At 47.2% G+C, this 22,539-nt stretch overlaps 1 protein-coding gene and 1 long non-coding RNA gene across 4 annotated transcripts in view; one reads left to right on the top strand and one right to left on the bottom strand.

Moving 5' to 3' along the window:
- The first annotated feature begins 1,104 nt into the window (after window positions 1-1,104).
- Window positions 1,105-22,539, top strand: part of LOC122371020 (1-phosphatidylinositol 4,5-bisphosphate phosphodiesterase-like) — a 42,435-nt gene continuing 21,000 nt past the window's right edge. Inside the window, exons 1-7 of one of the 3 annotated variants that reach the window (XM_043347059.1) lie at window positions 1,105-1,297; window positions 11,410-11,526; window positions 13,689-13,775; window positions 14,304-14,363; window positions 15,769-15,906; window positions 16,662-16,741; window positions 22,247-22,382. In XM_043347059.1, the coding sequence (XP_043202994.1) occupies window positions 11,443-11,526; window positions 13,689-13,775; window positions 14,304-14,363; window positions 15,769-15,906; window positions 16,662-16,741; window positions 22,247-22,382 (585 nt within the window). In that variant the 5' untranslated portion in view covers window positions 1,105-1,297; window positions 11,410-11,442. Of the gene's footprint in view, window positions 1,298-11,409; window positions 11,527-13,688; window positions 13,776-14,303; window positions 14,364-15,768; window positions 15,907-16,661; window positions 16,742-17,828; window positions 17,909-22,246; window positions 22,383-22,539 lie in introns of all 3 variants that reach the window. The other 2 variants (XM_043347061.1, XM_043347060.1) reach the window with 2 other exon arrangements.
- On the bottom strand, window positions 3,524-4,103 carry LOC122371021. The gene is made up of 2 exons (XR_006254654.1): window positions 3,805-4,103; window positions 3,524-3,653 (listed from the first exon to the last, which is right to left on the bottom strand). It is a non-coding gene; the product is annotated as an uncharacterized LOC122371021 (long non-coding RNA).

Here is a 22,539-nt window from a genome sequence, read left to right as displayed (position 1 = left end):
GCAGAGGTTCACTTATGACGTCATAGGTCAGTGACCTGACCTGACCCAAAAATGCGGTTGGTGTCAAAAGATCCGGCTTGAATCAAAGGTCAGGTATGCCAAGTTTCAGCTCTCTATCGCCAGCGTGTTGGGAGCTATCGCGAAAAAAAACCCTATGGGGGGGCGGCACCCCCCCTCGGCCGGCGAGGGTTAAATGCGCTTATAGCTTTGCCCTGTGGGTGCGTCGTACATGCCCCTTTTAAATATAGCATAATGTTCTAGTTAGATTTACACTGAACCCGTACATATCCTAGCTATAATCTTACCATGCTCCCGCTTTTAAGTGCATTGTTTGTATTAAACACGATCGAATTCATAACACCCACCATGTGGAATAATGCCTTTAATTGACAATGGCAATGCCATGTCAATTATTGACTTTATTTTGGTAATGTCGAGTGCCCAACGAGAATGAAAAACTGAGCATAAACTTCTCTTCTTCGTCACAAAATATCTAGGACATTCCAAGTGAAAATAAAAAAATGATTCATCTGATCTTTTCCAAGAAAGCATTCAGGTCAGATTGCCTGTAACTAGCGAAACCTCTTCAACCCAGTATCCCTGACTATATATTCAATATAAAAACATCATCCAAGTCAATATGTCTAGTTTGGTCCCGGCACGTCACTTTGCGGCTACATCGGTCGTTCAGTATGACCGATGCATCACACAGTTTCGACAGCAGTGCCACCCCTAGGGAGGGGGCCGACGGTGGGGAGGGGTCGGGGGCACTGCCAGGGGAGGGGGAGGCAGGGAGGAGAACAACACGGGGAGGGCCGGGGAGGGACGGGGAGAGGGCGGGGAGGCGTCGCGGCGCAGAGTCAGGGTCGATGGCGTCGCTCCTGTTGCTCTGCAGTCGCTGCCGTCGCGCCGAGACGTGACCGACGGAGCGGCAGGCGACGGAGAGAGGGAGAGAGGAGGGAGGGAGAGGGAGCGGCGGAGGTCGGGTGGCTGCGCGGTCGGCGGCTGTCGGCGGCGGCGGCTGCCCTATTGATTGCCGGTACGTTGCGTGCGCAGCCGACGGTCGGTTAGCCCCGGAGAGGCGGCCAGGGATACCGGGCGAGCGCGCACTCGACGCGGAGCGCCGCGCCGGCCCGCGCCGGGGTTCGCCGCTGCCGCGCCAGTGTTCGTCGCTGCTGCGCCGGAGCTGCCGGGGCCCACTGGAGTCCTACCGGGGCTCTGTCTAGTCCCAAAACATAGTGATTTATCCTGCGCCAACAGAGGACAGAGGACAGAGGTCTGCGCACCAATTCTGAAGGTGAGCCAAATGTAGAATATAAGTTATTTTGCATTCCGATTTGTGTTTATGGCAATTGCATGTCACCTCACATTGCAGCTAAATACAGTTAAGATTCATAGTGCACAACATTCACGGAGCATATTCCCTAAAATCACATTTGCTGGGAATTTATTTAGATAGGTACATCACATCATTCCCATTTCCCTTGCGCGAATGGTTCTCATTTATCGATTTTTTTTTTTTTGATACATGATCAACATGCCAGTTTTGAACAAATATTTCCTTGAACGTTTCACCACACGGATAAAATAAAACGAGATGAAGGTAAAATGCAGAAAGCATCGTATTAAATGAATCGGGATCTCCAACTCTTCTACCACAGCCGCGTCACTTGGATTACGGAACGTGTGTACGTAGTAAGTTACTTTTTCCGTCCATTTACTGAACATGCGCATCCACGTTTCCCTCCCCACCTTTGACATTGGCATACTGCCCTGTATACTGTAGGGCGTATAATTCGCGCGAATGCCTCCATACACATGCAGAACACTGCTGGCGGCAGAGCCTTTGATGCTCGGCTGTGCGCGGTCGTTAGTGAATGTTTATGGACCATGATCAGTGGCTTCCGACCGGCTATTTCGGCGATGCGTTAGGTCTTTGGCAAGCTTCTTTGAGTAAGATCAAGGTCATACCCATAGCGCTAACAAAAGACGATCTTATTTCCATGAAGAAAGTCCATTCGATTACAACCAATGGCACCAGTCGGAGTAAAGGTAGCCTTAGATCGATTTGGCGTCTTATGACATCTCGTGCAATTTCGATAAGCCCTGCAAAATCATGCAGGGGAAGGGAAGGAGATCAGTTTTTCTCCCCGGTTCCACTGCCAAAGAACCCGAGCCGTTGCGTGTTATTAACAACGGATCAAATGAGAAGACATATTTCAGGTTATAATTTTTCAAATGCTGATATTGTGCAATTACGATATCTGTACACAACGCGTACATGCAACGTCAGTCAGCTCAATATGGAATCCCGACAGGTGAAAGATATGATGTATATCAGGTTCGTTGTTATTGGCTTCCTCAGGGTTACACGTGCTTCTTGTTGTTCCGGCATACATTTAGAAATGGTATAGGTAGCTGTTTTATTTGGTAATCTCTTATTTTATTTTCATAAACCAATAAGCCGTAGTTGAATTCCCGAGCCAAACAACACTTCTATTTTTGTCAAATAAGATTGTTATGAAAACATCAGCTTTGACAGCCACAGAAGGAAACGGAGGCATTAATTACTCGAATTGGCCTCCCGCGTCCAAAGCCAACAGACGAATCCAGATTGCCCGCGCGCCGCTGATACCATTGTCCATGACAACGCTCCCTGAAGCGCAGCTACCGTAGCTCGGACCGCCGCTATTGGTGCCCAAAGCACCACTATTCGTATCAGAGGCGCCAATACTCGTCCCTCGAGCGCCACTCATCGTGTCCGAGGCGCCATTGCTCGTGCCCGACGCGGCGTGTTTGTGTCCGCAGAACAGCGCAAACAAATCTCAGCTGTGATGGCGCTGGCCGGGAGCCAGCCGCCCGCCCTGCGCCAGTTCTGCCTAAATGCCGGCGGACCCGCCCACCTGGTCTCCGGGTTCGCGGCGTGCAGAGCATGACCTGACCTTTGACCTCAGTCCCACCGCGGTCATCGATACAAACCCCGGGTCGGCCGATCGGGAGGCGTGCCAGGTTCTCCTGAAATCTTTCATCAGCCTACGCTCAGAGTGTATAGGGGAAGGCCGAGAGTCTGGCTGTCCTGCCAACGAGTCTTTATCAAGTGATCAAGTGACTAGGTGCAGTGACCTTCTTGTCCTGTCTCGTATCGACTATGCAGTCTTGTCTTGTGCTCGAAAATGTTGGGCATAGAATATTGAATATAGGACTATTAGGAATATCAGCTTCAAAAAATTTACCAAACAAAACCGATGACGACTTTTTAACGGACTGAATCAGTAGTAAGCTACGAATTGTTATCCGACACAATAGCTCCAACCAAATTTGACATGCATGACATCCATTGCCCCAGGGCTCAGGCATTGCCCCCAAAACAAAAAGTGATCAGAAGTCTATGGCTCCGTTCTAGCGGCTACTTCTTCCAAAATTGTCAGTTTAGAGATAAAGCATCGGCCAGGCGAAAACAGGAGAGTAGAAGGCTGAAATATGTCCATGGTAAGTGTTCGCGCGCCGTCAATGAGAAACGTCGTTCACGGGCTCTCAGTCCTCTATATTTTCTCCTCCATTCCTCCTCCTTCTTCCAGCGCTAACGGCCTGAGCCGATACCACAGAGCCTCGTACAACAGGAGCCAGGAGCCAGGAGCCGAGCCGAGCCGTAACTAAAACACGCATACACACAAACAAAACAAGGTAAGTTCCAGACAAATACATCCGTATCATAACATTGTTCAGTCGTATCACGATAATTTCAGAATAATAAGCAAAGCGCTTCACAATAACATCCGACATTTGGTACGATTTAGTGCTTACCGACAAATTGTCACTCTCCGGCGTAACGAACAGTGTTCATGCTTAAATTCATAGCCAAAATTCTTCCTTTTCACTCAAACAACATTTTTGCAAGTCATCAATCACATCTTTCGTCTTTATCTTTCGTAATTATTCAGATTCTAGCCAGACATTGTCAAAATCGAGCCGAAAGAAAGTAAACAAAACAAAACAATCCGGTAACCATAGCAACATAGCGTAGTTACCCTAGGCGGAGGGCACCGCCGCTGAGCGGCGTCGCAACGGCACCGCCGCTGGGGGCCGTGCGGCGCTAACAGTAAGATAAGATAATATAAAAAACGACAATATATTCAAATACACAATTAAAAAACAGAGCTTTCGGTAACAAATACCTTGATCACTGTGTGTATGCTAAAAGTGATCAAGGTATTTGTTACCGAAAGCTCTGTTTTTTAATTGTGTATTTGAATATATTGTCGTTTTATATATATATATATATATATCTGTCATGGATAACACACAAGATAAGATAAGATAACCACAGTTAGGGCGAAATGAAATGAACAAAATATTAAAGATGAAATGTGTTCTAGCCTCTAGGTTTCCTAACACAAATACAGCATTGCATACCTGTAAATAAGCACATTCCGTTATCAAAGCAACAAGGACAGCTGTACACAGACGGCGTTAGCATGCTGACCTTCAGGGTCCGACTCTTTCGGCCACCTGTGAGCATGGTTCGACAAATGTCCAAAGCTGAGTCCCCGCACATACAGGTGTTTCACATCAGATGAATCACATCGGCCTCATCTATATCTGTAGTGCGACCTACAGCTATACCTACACTGACAAGCGATTCGAGTAGTCAAAGTACAATGAATCATGCGTTTCTTATTTACTTTAAAATGTGTCATTGTCTTTAATTTGTCATTTACTTGTTTTGAATGTTTTTTTACGGATACCTTTATATGTGGGCACCTGACGTACCCACGCTTATAATGACTAGGAAGCACAGTGAAATTATTTCAACTGAAAGAAATAAGCATTTTGCCTGTATCGATGCCTATATCTTGCCGGATATAACGACTTTTGTTGCCTCGTTCATCGCATCACGAAATGGCCATCGAGCGTTAGGCTGACGTAAACATGGCCTCAGTCTATTTTGGAAATAATCAAAGAAAACTCAGCCCTGGACTTGAAGCCAAGCATACTGAGTGCGTGCTAACTTGTTGAGCTCAGAATTGATGAGAACCTGGGGGCACGCTCATTCCGGTTTCAGCCGGATCTTAGTGTATTAACCTGGCCTAGCCCTGGGGGAAGGGGGGGGGGGGGGCACAGCTGGACAAGAGACAGGGACTTTTCGGCTTTCGGTCGGCCGAGCGCAGCTAATCAAGCTCCACTATTTGGGGTTCAGCATGCGTGATAATGTCAAGGCCTAGGGGTCCTGCTTCTTCGTACTGTGTAGTCAATCAAGGCTGTTAAAAAGAAATATTCCACTCACCACACCAATGCAGTAGGAGCATAATTGTACCGCTACATATGACCATGTTCTGAAGAGAGAAAGAAAGAGACAAATAAATGCAGCACTGACTATGAAGCAGTTGCATCCAGGGATGCGGAGTCGGAGTCGGAGTCGGAGTCGGTCGGAGTCGACAGTTGTGACCGGAGTCGGAGTCAGAGTCGGAGTCGATATTGGAAACCCCAGCCGGAGTCGGAGTCGGAGTCACCGAAAATCTGTCGACTCCGCAGCCCTGCCAGGTGTGCGGAGTCGGAGTCGGGAGTTGGAGTCGATCGGAGTCGACATTTCTGCCCGGAGTCGGAGTCGGAGTCGGAGTTGGTTTTTGAAAGCCGGAGTCGGAGTCGGAGTCGGAGTCGCCGTAAATCCATCGACTCCGCAGCCCTGGTTGCATCCATGCAATTAATCAACTAAAACGCGCATGTGTATCTTGAAACTAGAGAGAATACCGATGAATGTAAAACGCTCCAGCCTCTTCGTATACAGGGTGTTGCAGGTAAATTGGGAATTTTCAGACCTAATTTCAACATGCTATTAATACGGTGAATAAAAACACAAAAAGTTGAAACTTCGCACGTGTATTGTGTCATGTACGCACAGCCTTGACACTCGATGTGACCGCCGTCGGCGTCCCGCACCCCCTCGAGACGGCGCCGGAAAGCGGAGCACGCGCGCCGGGCCTCGTCCTGGTCAATGGTGCTGACTGCCTTCCTGATGGCCTTCTTCAGGTCAGAAGCGTTGGCAGGAGTGGTCGAGTTGGACTTTTGTTCTACCACGCCCCACATCCAAAAGTCGCATGGATTCAAGTCAGGCGAGTTGGAGGGCCATATGTCCTTGGGTACATATAGGGGGATCCTCTGGCTCAGGAAATCTTGCACCCTCTGGGAAGCATGTGCTGGGGCGGAGTCTTGCACCAGCATGACTTTGCTCAGGTCATAGTATTTCATCATCCAGGGGATGAGAGACTCCTTCAGGATGGTCAAATACGCGTCAGTGTCGATCATCACACCAGCAGGTATGAAATGGGGCGGCATTATGCGGCCATCACTTGCGACGGCCCCGAACACCATTACTGATGCCGGATTTTTGCCTTTATCACGGGGGCCACTTCATCAGGGCTGTAGGCGATAGCCCGCGAGTTCCTGCGGTTGGCGACCTCTTCTACGATGAACTTTTTCTCATCGACAAATACTCTGACGTCACTCCCGAGGTGCTTGAGGAGATTGAGGACCTTCGGTGCCCTCTCCCTTCGTATCGCTCTTGCTGGTTCGGTCAGGAGGCTTCGTCGTTTTCTGGTAAACGACTTCATCCCGAGGTCCTCTCTCACGGCTCTGCTGATGGTGCTCTTGCTCACGTGACGGGCACGCGCAAGCTTGTTCATCGAGGTCCTCGGTTTGGCCTGTATCGAGCGTTTCAAGCCGCTCAGGAATGTTGGTGTCCGTTTTCGGTCACTGCGAGGTGTGTGAGAACGTCGAGCGACATCCCCTCCAGCTCCTACAGTCGCGATAGTTCGGTACACGGTAGACTTTGGGTACCCAGTTAAACTTATTATGTCCTTCGCGCTCTGTCCGGCGCGAACTAACTCACCAATCGTTTCCCTCCGACGCTGCTCCATGACTGCGCGATATGTTAGGATTAAAATTTCAATATCAAATGAAAAACAATTGTTGAAATTATATTGTGTCAAATTTCCATGATGTTCCTCCGCATAACAAATTTTTTGTAAGGTCATGAACATAGTCCCAATTTATCTGCAACACCCTGTATGTTTAGGTAGCCAGCACCTACTGTTGGACTGATACGCCTCTGTACACTCGTGTGCACTTTCAGAGGGAGTTTGAAGATGAGACAATCTCAAGCTTGGTTGAATTGAGGTCGTAATGGGACTGCTTTGACAGATGAATTCCAAGTTTCTGTGCCTTTCATCTAATTCTTAATTTTCAAAATTGGCACACACGTTGTATGTGCCGGAACCCCAGTTGCATGCTAATGCAACAGCTTTGGACTTTTTTTTGGCGTAGGTAGAACGTTACCTTAGTTGTGCCATGAATGACAAAGAGTTGTGCTGGCCCCGAAGTGTCAAGTGGTACCGCCGAAGCTGCATCTCACACACAAAATGCGCAAAAAAAAACACACACACACACAAACGCATTATTCTTGGCAAAGAACGCTTTGCGTCGTCCAAAGGAAGATCAAGGGGCACATTTAGCGGTTATATCGCATTTTCTATCCTGTCATAACTAATCTTCCGTTAAATACCGGGTGGCCCAGAAAAAACGTTCCGAACTTTGGAGGCCTATATATCAAATTCGAGTACAAATAACGAGCCAAAATTTTCATCAAGTTTGCGTCATTTCTTTGCGCATTGGTATGCCAAATTATAACACTATAGGGGAAGTTGGGGGAACGCCGAAGACTTTTTTTCTGACGACCGTAGCACGCAAGGTAGACAACATAAGCTATTCTTGTTGGCGTCATTCGAGAGGCCAGTCTTTTGCCTTTCAAACATACCAGGCGCATTTGATGAATTCGCATACCGTTAAGCGCACAAACTAAAAATATCAAAGAAGTGACTTTTTCGGCGTTGCCCCGGACTGCGGGGAAAGCCGAAAATGGGAGAAATGATCTACGGGGAATGCCGACATTGATGTTTTGCCATTTTATCTCAAACTTTATCCAGAATTGATCAAAGCTGACACGCGTTTTAAGAGCTTGAGGACGCGGTGCACACTGGAAGTTATAATTGTGTGATATAATAAGAACATGCCAGGTAAATCATTCCTTATAGGTAACAGGCCGTTGTGTCGGTTGAAAGTGTAATTCGTGTGACTAAAAATACGCGTTGCTATTCTACAGCAGTAAAGTCCACGTAGCGTGCTTTTAACACGTGCGTAATCGCACGTTCGTTTTCGGCATTACCCCAGCCTGCCATACTTTCATTTGCAGGCCCATAACTTTTCAACGTGCTGTATAAATTTCAAATAGGCAGCACACTTATGCAAAGACATGCTAAAGATTACTTGACCGAATTGGCCAGACAAACGGTAGCATAATGAGTAAGAAATGCAGCTTCAAAGGCGCATGTAGTACAAGGGAAACGTACCTTGAAAACGCTCTTGGCGCCCTCACAGTCGAAGTATTCCGAATGACGACTCGTAACAAACATGCGATGATTGTAGTCACTTAAGCTTCAGAGCATCACTGACAGGTGGCATCCATGTCTTACGGTTTTCGAAATATCTCGAATTTCGGCTTTGCCCCAACTCCGGCATTGCCCCAACTTCCCCTACCATCATTTTCAAGCTGGCAATCTTGAGTTGAATTAAGCAAGACGTTTTTGCTTTTTTTGCCGATGTCAAACGATAGTGATGATTGGGTTAGACGTCCCATGTTATAAAAAAAAGAATAAAAAATAGAGCACGTGAATGAAACCAACACGTATGTTCTTATTTTAAATATTTTTGTCTCACTTATGTGCCAAATATTCAAATACTGAGCCAAAATGGTGCTCATGGATGCCATTCGTTTCAACACCAAATCATGTTTCGAGCAGGAGTGGCACGGTGCATGGATTACTACTGATTACCCTCCTTTCAGTAGATCAAACAGTAAATCGACCGGATAAGGAAAACAAACTAAAGCAGACTGGTTCCTGTGCCAGAAGACCACAGAAAAGCTTATGAAAAAACAACATTACCAGCAGATGACAAAAAAAACTGGTTGAAAAGCTACCTTTTCCCAGGAATGTCAGCCAGGAAAGCATTTGAGCAACAAGATGGTTAGAAAACTGGAAACTTCTTCCGATGCCGCTGGCACAGAGCCATCGTGGTTGCCTGAGGGAATGTGTCATCCTGAGACCCGAACCATCAATGAGACGAGCTGCCAGTAGAAGTCATGGCTCTATGCCGCGGTGCAGCGGGGTGAAAGTGACCCGTTCACTCACATTTTTTAGTAAACATCGGAGCAAAAAAGTAATCTTTACATGGCATGCTTGAAACACGAACCGTTTAAGAAGTAATTTATCGAACACCATGAAAATCACACCATTTACTGAAAATGTGTGCCGCATTGACTATTCGAAATTTCAATGTTTATCTTTATCACTTTCTGAGAAATATTGATTTAAAGTTGGGAACGTTTTTTCTGGGCCACCCGGTATACGAAGCGCAGAATGCATGCAGAAAGGATTACGGCTATGTAAATAGAATAATAATGCCTTTTCCTGTGATATCTTGGAGAATTAGAAAAGTGTCCGGATTTTTTTATCAGATTTTTATCGTGATCCTGTCAATTTTGCATGCCCTCAATTCAGTCACATTGAAACACTCAGCTTGTCAACCGCTGCATCCGCTCCAATCATCGACTGTTGTAGAAAAACGACTGCCTCATGCAATGTTTGCAAAACTGACATAATACTCGAAGGAGTATGGAAACGAAAGCCTCGGCCGAAAGTTGGCGACTCTTCTGATTACGCTGGGGAGAAATAAAGTCGCCGAATCTGAACCAAATCTCGATAGCCCATCGGTAAATGGAACCAGCTGTGTTCTAATTTTAAACAAAAGAGTTGTGCGGTAAAAAGAGACGTTAATAAATGCAAAGGCATAAGAGTAGATAACGAAATTCATGTTAGGTATATATGGCAAAGGCATTCTGAACACAGACAAATGATAATTGCAGTTCAAGGAACCCTCCTTTTCATCTATGGCTCAAAAACATACAAGGTAGTCAGTGAACTCAGAAAAAGCCTCGGACCACACTGCATAACAAGGGCCGGGTTCGTAGAGCCTTACACGTTAGATGACGTCCGAGTGGGGTTACATTAACGGCAAATGGCGATTTTGACGTGGACGAGATCAGTTGAAGGACTAACGACAGACGGTCAGACCCAACGGCCATAGACGCCAATGGGCAATCGCAACGGATGGGTCGTTAAATGGCCGCAGAACAGCCCAAACCGTCAATAGCCAACTGATCCGGGCTTCCAAAACGGGCTAACACTGAGTGTTGGCCTGGTATAGGAATAGCTGGGGACGAGAAAGCATTTTATGGCAGATGGCAAAGAATAGTGGCGTATGAGGGAGATCTGGTGGCAATCGAAACCTGGAATAGCCATAGCGAGGGAAACTGAACCACAGTAGATGAATATCACGGATTTGCGGTCGCTAGGGTTTACGGAATACAATCCTGTAACGCCCTAACTGCAACACTACGATGCAACACCACGGCATTGTCAATGTTCCCCGAGTTTCGTGCCACAAGACTGCCTGCGCCAGACTTCCGCTCCACCCGCCTCGACCCACGCTAACCAAAAAAAATAAAAAAAAAAAATAAAAAAAAAAATAAAATAAAAATAAAATACATGTAAATGCGTCTTCCTACATCACAAATCAAAGGCCTTATTCTGGATTGCAAACACCCATTCTCATGGGCAGAAGACTCATTTTCATGTGTTCCTATGACCTTTATGACCTATCACCAATAGATGAGACAGTTCATGGAATTTGGGCCTGAGTTATTTAGTTAATGACAGTATCAGGCCAATGCGTGACCAGCATAGCTAATCAGCGGCCAATTGGTGCACTTGTTGGAAGCTCTAGAGCGTGATATCCTGCTTCGGCTAGATCCGGCAGTGTGGTGCACTTTGCGACGGCGCCATATTACCGCCTCGCTGTGACAATCCGCCCAAATCCAAATGTGGCAATTCAGCTTTGGTCCGCTGAAAATGGCGGCACTTTTCCGCAACTCAGTTACTGAAGTGCTGACAACACGCCAGAGTCCCAACAAAAACGCAATTTCCTCTGACTAAGGTCAAGTGGTCACAGTTCTTGGAACGGTCGCGGCAGTCGAGAGGTTAATGGTCTGCAGTCTGTACCGGTCTTGTCTGGTTCGGTCTGATGACGAATGGTCTTTGCGCGCATCAAGGGTCGGAGTTATTGGGTTCATATTGGTCATGGGCGGAGTGACATGTGAGTGAAGTGGTCCATTTTTACAATAACTGGGCTTTACTGAAGAAGATTATTTGTTAAATGTTGCCTAAAAAACTTGTTTGTAGAAAGGTATTATAGCGAACATTAATGCTGATTGTTCCTCACAACTGTCTACCTTTACAGGGCACCCAACGGTATTCAACATAACACTCCACAATGACGAAGAAATTCGACTTCAACTGGCGGATACCTGTACCGGACGCCCTGACCCAGGGCTGTGTGCTCGACAGATGGACAGAGGTAGGTTACAGGAGGACAGAGTAGATGGTAGTTAAGTACATACCTGTAACCTGTACCGGATGCCCTGACCTGACGCAGGGCTGTGCGCTAGACAGATGGACAGAAGTAGGTTTGGACAGCAATGGGCAGATACAATAGCGCAGGCAGAGTTGTAGCCTACAGAGGAAAAGAGGTTACCTTCATTTGTGCACAATTTCATTCTCATCTACCAGTAAAAAATAAAAATGTATATCTAACTGTGCTTCTCGGTCCTCGTCCGAGTCTTGCTCGTGGCTATTTTTTTTTTTTTTTTACAAGGCTCGGTGTTGTGACTTGTGAGGGCTTATGCATATTCTCTGTAACAGTACTCGTGTCCAGCTAATCATTGCAATTAGCGAAGGTAGAACCATTACTACAAGGCTCGCTTATGCAGACAGGGTACTCACATCGGTTTATTCATTGATAAAATCCAAGACAATGATCGTAATCGCTCTACAAGCGGTGGTGAGCGCCGATCTCAATGAACTATGGAGATGATTACGGAGCGAGCGAAGCGAGCGGAGTCTTACGTAGAATAACGGAAATTTCTGAGTATGAGCGGCCGGCCGGCCGTGGTCACGCTTTTGCGAGGCTTATATCTCAGCAACCACTTGACCGATTTACATGCGGTAATTTTTGTGGGGTAGCTTCATTCCTTCTACCAAGTATTGGACTATTCCCGATGCATGTGGGTGACCCCTTATGCACGTGCCACGTGCAAAACGAAGAGGTGTCAGTTTTGTAATTGTTGCAATATCTCGGTAACTACTTGGCCGATTGCGCTGAAAGTTGGCATGTATGTACGTAGGCACCCACTAGGCACTGCATATCCATGTGCCAGAGTTGGGGTGCTGCTGCACGTGCGCACGTGCAGGGGTCGTTTCCAGATCTCGAGAACGGCTGGACCGATGGCGCTCAAATTTGGTACATGGTTAGGGACCGGTTAGTAGGGTGCCGTGCAAAAGTCAGTTGGGACCCATTTTGCACGTGCGCACGTGCAGGGTGACGCTTCCAGATCTCGAGAACGGCTGGGCCGATTGTGCTCAAATTTGGCACATCGCTAGAGACCGGTTAGTAGGGTGCCGTGCACAAGTCAGCTGGAGGTACCCCCTCGAAATTTCGCACGTGCAAGGCTCACCCTCTCGCTCGCTCCGTTAGTCGCCCCAAAAGGCGCTATACTGGTTACGGAGCGAGCGAAGCGAGCGGAGTCTTACGTATAATAACGGAAATTTCTGAGTATGAGCGGCCGGCCGGCCGGCCGGCCGGACGTGGTCACGCTTTTGCGAGGCTTATATCTCAGCAACCACTTGACCGATTTACATGCGGTAATTTTTGTGGGGTAGCTTCATTCCTTCTACCAAGTATTGGACTATTCCCGATGCATGAGGGTGACCCCTTATGCACGTGCCACGTGCAAAACGAAGAGGTGTCACTTTTGTAATTGTTGCAATATCTCGGTAACTACTTGGCCGATTGCGCTGAAAGTTGGCATGTAGGTAGGCACCCACTAGGCACTGCATATCCATGTGCCAGAGTTGGGGTGCTGCTGCACGTGCGCACGTGCAGGGGTCGTTTCCAGATCTCGAGAACGGCTGGACCGATGGCGCTCAAATTTGGTACATGGTTAGGGATCGGTTAGTAGGGTGCCGTGCAAAAGTCAGTTGGGACCCATTTTGCACGTGCGCACGTGCAGGGTGCCGCTTCCAGATCTCGAGAACGGCTGGGCCGATTGTGCTCAAATTTGGCAGATCGCTAGAGACCGGTTAGTAGGGTGCCGTGCACAAGTCAGCTGGAGGTACCCCCTCGAAATTTCGCACGTGCAAGACTCACCCTCTCGCTCGCTCCGTTAGTCGCCCCAAAAGGCGCTATACTGGTTATTGCTCAAACGAGTGCTCTATGTGCTGTAATGGGGCAGATCTTGCCAGATACCTACATTCATATCGTTACGGAGAACTCGTACATGATGCTTTCATTTCCGATCGAGTGACTTTTGAACACATATTTAGACGTGCAACACCCAAGTGTAATTATGTCGTGTCTTTTCAGTTTAGGTGATGGTGAAAAAGATAAGGACTCACAAGTCAAAGCGATGGCATGGAGCATATCGTCTTGCATGCTTACACTGTACTTTGTCACATTTTCAGGAAAAAGACAACGTCGACTTCGAGCCACAATGCCTGTTTCGGGTGGATGAATACGGATTCTTCATGTACTGGAAGAGCGAGGGCAATGTGAGTTCATAGTCTGATGACACACGGATACTATTTTCAGACATATTGGCATTCCGCTCGGGCGCTCAATCTTTTGCCATGGATCCCCATCTGATTGGTATTGAGTTCTGTCTCCGGTAGTCCATATACCCAGAGGTAAAAAATATCTCGATATTGTAGCATCTCTTCAGCTATGACCATCGGATAACATTTCTTACAATTATTTGTGTCTAGGTATCCTAGTTGCTACTGTGCTTGTGCCTTTGAAGTGCGGAGACTGACCGGTGGTGCCGACTATGACCGGTCATTAGCGTCGAGTTTGAGGGTCTGACTGTGCTTGTGCCTTTCTGGTGCCGGGACTGACCGGTCAGTGGTGCCGAGTGTGAGAGTCTGACTCTGTTTGTGGTGCCGAGACTGACCGGGCCTGTTCTGGTGCCTTTATGTTGCCTAGACTGACCGGGCGGTGCAGAGTCTGACTGTGTTTGTGGTGCCGAGACTGACCGGGCGGGTGGTGCCGGGACTGACCGGTCGCTCCCCCGCCGTCACCAGGAGGCCGACCTGCTGGAGCTCTGCCAAGTGAACGACATTCGAGCTGGCGGCCTCCCGCGGGTGAGTGGGGCAACGGCCACCAGCGGTCGACAGCAAACAAAAGCCGGGGGCGGCAAACACAAACCGGGACACAAAGTGGCAGCGGCCACCACAGGTCGAGGCAAACACGAACCGGGGAAAACACAACCTAAACACAATCTGGCAGCGGTCACCATCGGCTGGGGCAAACTCAAACCGGGGAAACACAAACCGGGGGAGAAAATGTACTGGTGGCAAACAAAAACCGGTTCACAGGGTGGCAGCAGCGATTATCAGCCGGGGGAAAACACAAACTGACGGCGAACACAAATCGGGGACCAGCACAAACGGGGGGCAAACACAAACTGGGGGAGGGGGCGAACACAAACCGGAAAAAACACAAACTGGAGAAAACGAAATGGGGGCAACGAACTGGGGCACTGGATGGCGGCGGGAAGGCTTCGAGTAGGATGATGGGATGGGTCATATTGGCGTGACCCTTACCTAGCGAACATATTCGCCTCGCACAGTTAGAGTAGGTTAGGTAACAAAGTTACTGCGCCTTCTAAGGATCGCTTAGGTATACGTTTTTGTCCTCCCCTTCCTGCCATTATTCTACGCACTCTACCAGCTCGCCGTACCCCCTTCCCATACCCATCTATCGCTCCCACTCCTGAGACTACCCGTCATCCCAGCTCTCTTCCCCCTCGCCGGTGGTTTGGCATCTCAGCTGGGCGGTCACACGTGGCTGATGACCTGTCACATCTGACACGCTAGATGACATCATGCGTCATCCGTCGACGGGCCGTGACAGGCGCGGGATAGCGGTCTCGGCATGTGGCGAGATTGATGTTGTTTATTGGCAGTGTGGACTTGACGCGCTGTAGATGAAAGAGAAACTCACTAGCTGATGAAACACGACATATTTCGGAAGCAGCAGTAAATCCGTGATGGATTTAGTTTGGGCGGATTAAGCATCACATGCATCGGAAGGCAGGCTAGATGGACGACTTTCATGAATAATGGAACAGGATTATGATCTCAGTATATCTGGGAAGCACTATTTCATGTTCCGCTATGCGGTCTACCGGGCGAGTCATTGGAGACATGGTGTCAATGTCTTGGAATCGATGCTCAGATTTCCGCATTACGCTGAATCGTGCATGGTTATGTGTTGAATCAGCTAATTGGGCGCTCAGCATTCACCGAATTGTAACAGCTTTCACTAAGTCTACTTTAGGCGTTATGCATTCAGATCGCAACAGGAAAAAAAAACAGAAAGGAAAACATTAGGCACATTCGTGTTGGCATGATTGGCATAACCTCTATGACTTCAATGTTAAATGAACAAAAGTCGTACGCTGATCTCAACTATAGTTCACATTTTGTCATACCGACACATGACATTGTGTCAATGCATTGTTAACACCCACTGTACGTTCTCCAGGATCCGAAGTTGCTGAACCAGCTACAGGCACGTCATGGTGCTGACCTGGAGGCCAAGTCGCTCAGCATCTGCAGTGGAACCGACATGGTCAACATCAACCTACAGCACGTCATCCTGCCTGACGTCGAAACCGCCAAGGTATGTGGTCTTGTCGGACGTGCAAAGCCTAATTACGGGATATTTATATTCTGTTCGGGGTTGTAAAAACATCATCAGAGGCAAAGGTATAACGCGTACTTGATGCCTGATGCAAATCGTCAAGGTAAATGATGCTGGTTGATGCAAAACCGCCAAGATGTCGAGGAATTAATAACATCAAAACCGTCAAGGAAGTCAACATTGTTAAAGTTTTAACTAATTTCGTTACACACGGAATGTGAAAAAACAAGGTAATAAAAACTTTGTCATAAAAAACTTTGACCTATGTATGCGCTATGCAACCCCAGTTATTTCCGACAAATATCAATTTATGCTATAAAATAAGCTGCAGATATGTTATTTTCATATTCCCTGACAGGAATTTCAGATCAATTGACCTGATAAATTCATGAATAAATCCAGAAATATTAAGAGAAAATACCCATGCTTCACGCTGTGCCTCCATACGTCAACAAACTGCCGGCTAGACGAAGCCATCAAAGCAGCATCACTATCGACCGTCGTGACTGTTTAGTAGGCCGATAGACATTCTATAGAGATCTTACGTGGTCTTGTGGTCTTTAGATATCATATCTAAATATCAGTTAGTTTCAAATATTATTCTGACTGATTCAGACAGACGCCTAATAGTTATACGTAAGGCGTTTTGTACACATCAGGTCGATTAAATAATGAATAAGTACTCAGCTTTGGCTAAGTCCCGTCATAACATTCTGTCATGACTGCCCACACAGGTGTGGTTGTCGGGCCTTCGAACCATCACACATAACACCAAAGCCAATAATGTGTGCCCCATGACATGTCTCATCAAACAGTAAGTCCCCGACATCAAGTACCGCTCTCTTCTTTACTCGTTTCCTTCGGGTCAGTCTGTCCATTTGCAACGTGCAACTGCATGCGGATGGGTTTCTTGCAATGTGCGCTGGTTTACAGAGATGTTGGTTTTGTTCTTTAACCATAGCTTTACATTGACTTTCTTCTTCGCCCGTCTTCAGGACACTGTCAATGCGGTTTATGCATTACTTTTCTGAGCCTTTTGACGGGATAGTGATCGAGCAGTTTTGACATGCTTGACTTGCTTCGCGAATGCGTTGTTTCTTACATAGCCCGTGCATTTCGGAATTGGGCGTGTGCTACGGGAGTGATTTCTGAACAGATAAAAATGTATATTATGCATGCAATTTGATGCATGAAAAATATTCACACATCATGCTTCTATATGACAATCAGCTTAAAGCTTAGGTTCAGCTCCACAAACCACACATCAAAGTTTTTTAACATAATACCCAAATTAGCCATATATGTAATTAGCTGGACTTTCCCCGCCTCAAGTATGGAAACAAAAACAACGCTCCTTCGAACCTCAACTAAGTATTCTTTGTTCAATACCGAGTTACTTTTAACCAGCTTGCTTAAATTTGCACAACTATAGCATGCACAAAACCAATATATATTGGTTTGGTACTCGTGGATGGAATGGAGCACTTGTGCGTTAATGCACTCGTTTCACTCGTGCATTAACACACTCGTGCTCCAATCCATCCACGTCGTGCGTTAAAACCATTTACACACGGGAAACCATGTGTTAAACTAATTAATACATGCTTAACGGTGCGAATTTGAATTAAAATTAAACTTAGTCCATGACACTAAAAGGGCCTTTTATGGGAATTCTTAGAATAAAGTCAATGACCCTTCCGAAAAACTTCAGTTGAGAAAGTCATCACTGCACGCGCGTGCACCAATTTAAATTGGTGCACGGCTACCTTCGAATTAACGCACGGTTAATCTCCAGTGAACGCACCGTAAAGTATGTATTAATGCAACTTTTTGGTGGACAAGATACTTATTTCTGGCTAGCTCCCTACCCAGCTAACACAGCCACCTCTAATCTTACACAGATTTGGCAACAAGGTCTGCGCACAATTACAAACAATAGTAAAATGAACAACGTCTGCGTGCGAACAGTGCTGGAAAAACAGTGAGTTGGTTGTTGAAAGGGATGGACCGTAATGAGTCTCACGATATCCTTCTGATACGCACAGTAGCTTATGCAGTCAGCACATTTGATCACGGGGAGTGTTTGGCTAATCGTTATCACTTGTGTCAATCTTCCTTGCAGCGCCGAAAATTAGGTAGCAGTCATTTGTTGAAAGATTGCCAATCAATTGGTTCTTTTGTTATTAGCACAGACACCTCCGGTGGTAGGAATTATGGTACTCGGGATTCACCTTGTGCACCGCGCTAACATGTTGGTGGCTTGACTCCTGTCTATTCACTATACACGAGTCAATCCGCAGATAGTGCTCATACCACATTGTCCACCACATACCTGTAGCCAGTAGTTGTGCATGCACTCATTCTTCGTCACTTCATGTCACGTACATCGTGTCCTTGTGCCTATTTGAAAAGTCATCTGTTCTCGTCAATTCTTTTCTTAACCCGCGCCCTGATGGGGGGGGGCCATTTTGGCCCCCCCCTGTGGTTTTTCTTAAATAGCGAGAAAACGGCGGCGCGCAGCGCCGCCAAATTTTGCGTACCTTACCGGACATCAATTTGACACCTTCACACAAAATTTCAAGTCACAGGTCACCTCAGGTCAGGAGTTATTGAGGTCAAACTGAGGTCATGTTCGAGTAAAAATGAGCAAAAAACATGACATCTTGAAACGCTCACCAATTCTACAGTTAACAAGCAATTTTAAAGTTCTTTATGTGGTTGTGTAGAGAAAAGACGGCGCTACAAAACTGCTATCTCGGATTTTCGAAATTTTTGGATTTTGACCCCCAAAAATCAAAAAAATTGATTTTTTTAGAAAAACTCAAAAAAATTCCAAAAATTTTTCGAATTTCGAAAAAACCGGAATATATGTGATAGTCCCTGCGCTCTTCGATATACATACCAAATTTTAGATCGATACCTCTTTTTTTGGCCAAGTTATAGCGAAAAAACTATTAAAAATTGATGACGTCAAATTTTTGAACTCAATGTTTAGCGATTCTAGACCTCGTAGCGCAAAACAGAGACCACCATTGAACTCCCCGTGACGAGCTGCATCGAATCGATACCCATTTTATGCAAAAATATCCATTTTGAAATTTGACCTAATTTGACCTGACCTTGACCTGACCTTGACCTGACCTTGACCAAAACGTGACCTAAGCTGGCCCTAAAGTCTGTCTGACCCACATAATCGCATTTGTCATGTAAAATGGACCATAAAACATGTATCACACGACACTTTCAAATTGTGACCCCCCAGTGACCTGACCTCTGTGACCTGACCTGGTATCAGTGACCTCAAATAGCAAAATATGTGTTTGAAGAACATTTCCCCATCGATGATTTTCAATGAAATGCATTTTACACGATTTTACAACGCATTTCTTGAAATGCCTGTAAACGGTGAAAATTCGACCTTTGACCTGACCTGTGACGTCATCGGTTTGACCGAGGTCAATGAAATTGGGTCACAAGGTAGTTCCCCCGTGGGGCTATCCAACACCGTTTACCGCTTGTCGCTATGTTGCGTGGTTCTCGAGATCTGAGGGGGGGGCCAAAATGGCCCCCCCCCCCCCATCAGACCGCGTTGCTCGGCAGACCCCATCTGGGCGCGGGTTAAGGCTGAAACAGACTCTTTCCGCGTTCAGGAAATCGCATGCGAGAGCCTATTCAAATGCATTATAATTCTTCCCGCATCAATCGCATCCGGGAGGTGCGTGCGATTGATGCGAGCGTGCGTCCATGCATTTGAATAGGCTCTCGCATGCGATTTCCTGACGGCGGAAAGAGTCTGTTTCAGGCATAAGAGAGTATTGGCTTCTGGGCAAGTGTATGTGTAATGCGGTACAGCATGGTCCCAGGCGCACACTAGTAGCGCCATCTATGAGCAGACTCACTAATTCTCTGTCAAACGGCGCTTGGAACAAGTGAAGCAGAAGCCCTTCAGGCGGTCGTCTGCACAGCTGGTCCAAGGCTGGTCCGAAGGGCAGCTGCCAGGGTCTCAGGAGAAGTTGTGGGGCTTGGAAGCCATACGCGGGCCGTCAGACCAGCGCGGGTCACGTTGGCCAAGGGTCACGTGCCGTCGACAGCCCAGTGCTTCTATGAAATAAACCAAGAGTGAATAAAGAGAAGGAAGCTACCGGCTGCCGACGGCATTTATGCAAATTTGGGGCTACATCAGCAATATCCGTTTCGTTGTGTGAAATTGTTATACACTGAAGACGCCATTAGAAGCTCTTTAAAATGCTAACGAAGTGTGGGGGCTAACGAGCCGCATATGAAATGTTTACGCTTTTCATGGATAAGAAGAAATTTCACACAAAGCACACTACCTAGCAAATAAATAAACACAGTTTAAAATTCCGCCACAAATTATGAATCATACGAAATGACAGAAAACAGCCACAGGGAGTGAAACGATCTTCAACGCAAACGGATCTAAGTGTTGACTTTTGGAAGCATGCAATACGAACACTTCCATGTCCCTCTACATGTTGTATTATTGCTGCAATTATTTGGGGAGGGCCAATTACCAAGCCTCTTACATCGCCAATAAAACAAATGCTGGCACTGCTAGAAAAAAATCATTTTTGAATGCAATTATTCATTCCCGCTACGCTCTCACAATGCACGATATGGAAAATCCACGACAGCTATAAGCGCCTTGCACGCAACACTCGCAAGTGAATTATTTGGGCATCGTTATCCCCAAAGCAAAATTCCATTTAGCCATCAGGCTGTGCCCAATCCGACGCGGCACTCTCCGCATATTGAGACAGCCAGGTCGATTCGATTGGTCCAGTATCAACCAGACTTCACTGCCCCAAGGCTATCCTAGCGCTGTGCTTCTGTCGGCCAGACACCATCTATCGACTTCCAACATCCATTACCGTGTAGTTGGATGACGGTGACGCTATTAGCGCGGACCCGGCACACCCCAAGGGTAATCACTCGCGAGCGGATCATGGCGGCTGGCTGCGACCATCCTTCGATGACTCCAGACTTCGGATCAAGGCTCCGCGCCCCGTGCAGCGCCCGATTAGGGAGGCTCCTGTGGGTGTTATTAGATATTTATGACCTGGGGCGCGGAGCGGCTATTCATAAACAAGAGAGTGCTAAATCGTGATGCATCAATTTCCGTTCCGACGCTTGCCTAATGTAGCGCATGTAGCGAAATGATGTAAGTAGATAACTTTAAGCTAATGATAAAGGAAAGCGCAGACCAACACTTCAAAATTTGCTATGGTTGTCAAAGCGGGCGCTATATTAATCTAGGGTGACATAGTTTGGTAGGTATGGTCTCTCTTAAAAGCATCGCGACTCGAAAGCATCGCTATTGCTCCTTGGTTTGAGAGTCCCTGGTTTTTGAGGGTTGGCTGCCTGACCGGCCCGTGAAACCGCGAAAACGCTGGATTCGGGACGGCCAGGCGAGCAGCCCTCACCCTCATGAGGCTTTCAAACCAGGGAGCGATAGCGATACTTTGGAGAAGGTAGCGATAGTTTCAAGAGAGACTATATATGTATATTCACGTAATAGCTATTTTGTTCTTCCGCATTTATCAAGCTGTATTACAGTTTTCTTGAAAACGGAAAGTTCCAAACAAACTCTGTGTATGGTAAGGAAGGAGGAGCATAACACCAATCAAATTCCCTGGCACATTATTGAAACAATTCTGCAGTTCATCACCAGCAAAAACACCGACAACTGCTATATGAAATGTGAATTGTAAATAGGCAATTCTGACTTCTCAGTCATATGCTGCTGGTTGCTCCTTTCATTAACATTCTGCATTTTCTCCTCTGTATCTTCTTAGTGCTGCAATCTGTTCTGATGGCATGCTGTGTCGTAGAATCGCAGACTGCTCGCCTTTCGTCCCTGGATCCCATTCGGCCCTGCCGCGGCACGTGCAGGCAGTTTGCCGCGTTTATTTCGAAGTTGTGTAGCCCGTGCCGACTGTGCCTGCATTTAAATGTCATGTTTTTCGCCGAGTTGTACCGTCTCCCAGGGCCTGTTTTGTTGAGTCTCGCCGTACGCTCGGCTCGTAAGGGTCAAAGTTCCGCTCAGTTAGTGTGCTGAAGCGCCCGTGCAGCCCTGGGCGAGCGTGCCCTGACAGCCATCGACCTTTTCGATCAATGTGTGCACACGGAGGTCAACGACGGCGAAATGTGCCCCCAGGGCAGCACGCTTCCGTCGCTCTAATCGATACTCCGACTGAGCTAGTGTTTGTGTGCAACTGACCAGTCTCAAAGCCCCCCCTCGATTGACGCCCCCCCTCCGTTACCAAGCGCCCCACTAACATCGCCCTCGTGCTGGCAGCTGGATGAGACTCTGTTTCTCAGTGGACCAAGATGGGAAGATCACTGTGAAAAACATTGCGAGGACATTCGCCTCGGGCAAGACTGAGAAGCTCGTCTATCAGTGTCTGGGCGAGCTTGGTCTGCCGTGTGAAAAGGTGACTGTCGCAGACAGCAGTCTGTCTTGTTGGGAAGACTATAGGCTTGCTCTGAGAGCGATGGTGTCAGTTGATGAGAGCGAGCAGCTGTGCCGAACGATATGCAACATCTGGACCTGCTATTTGTGTTGTTAGGGATGCAAATGTCATACCAGAG

The sequence above is a fragment of the Amphibalanus amphitrite genome, unplaced genomic scaffold, assembly GCF_019059575.1.
Source record: "Amphibalanus amphitrite isolate SeventyFive unplaced genomic scaffold, NRLGWU_Aamphi_draft 001195F_arrow, whole genome shotgun sequence".
Classification (NCBI taxonomy): Eukaryota; Metazoa; Arthropoda; class Thecostraca; order Balanomorpha; family Balanidae; genus Amphibalanus; species Amphibalanus amphitrite.
This window is presented reverse-complemented; position numbering and strand designations above follow the sequence as displayed.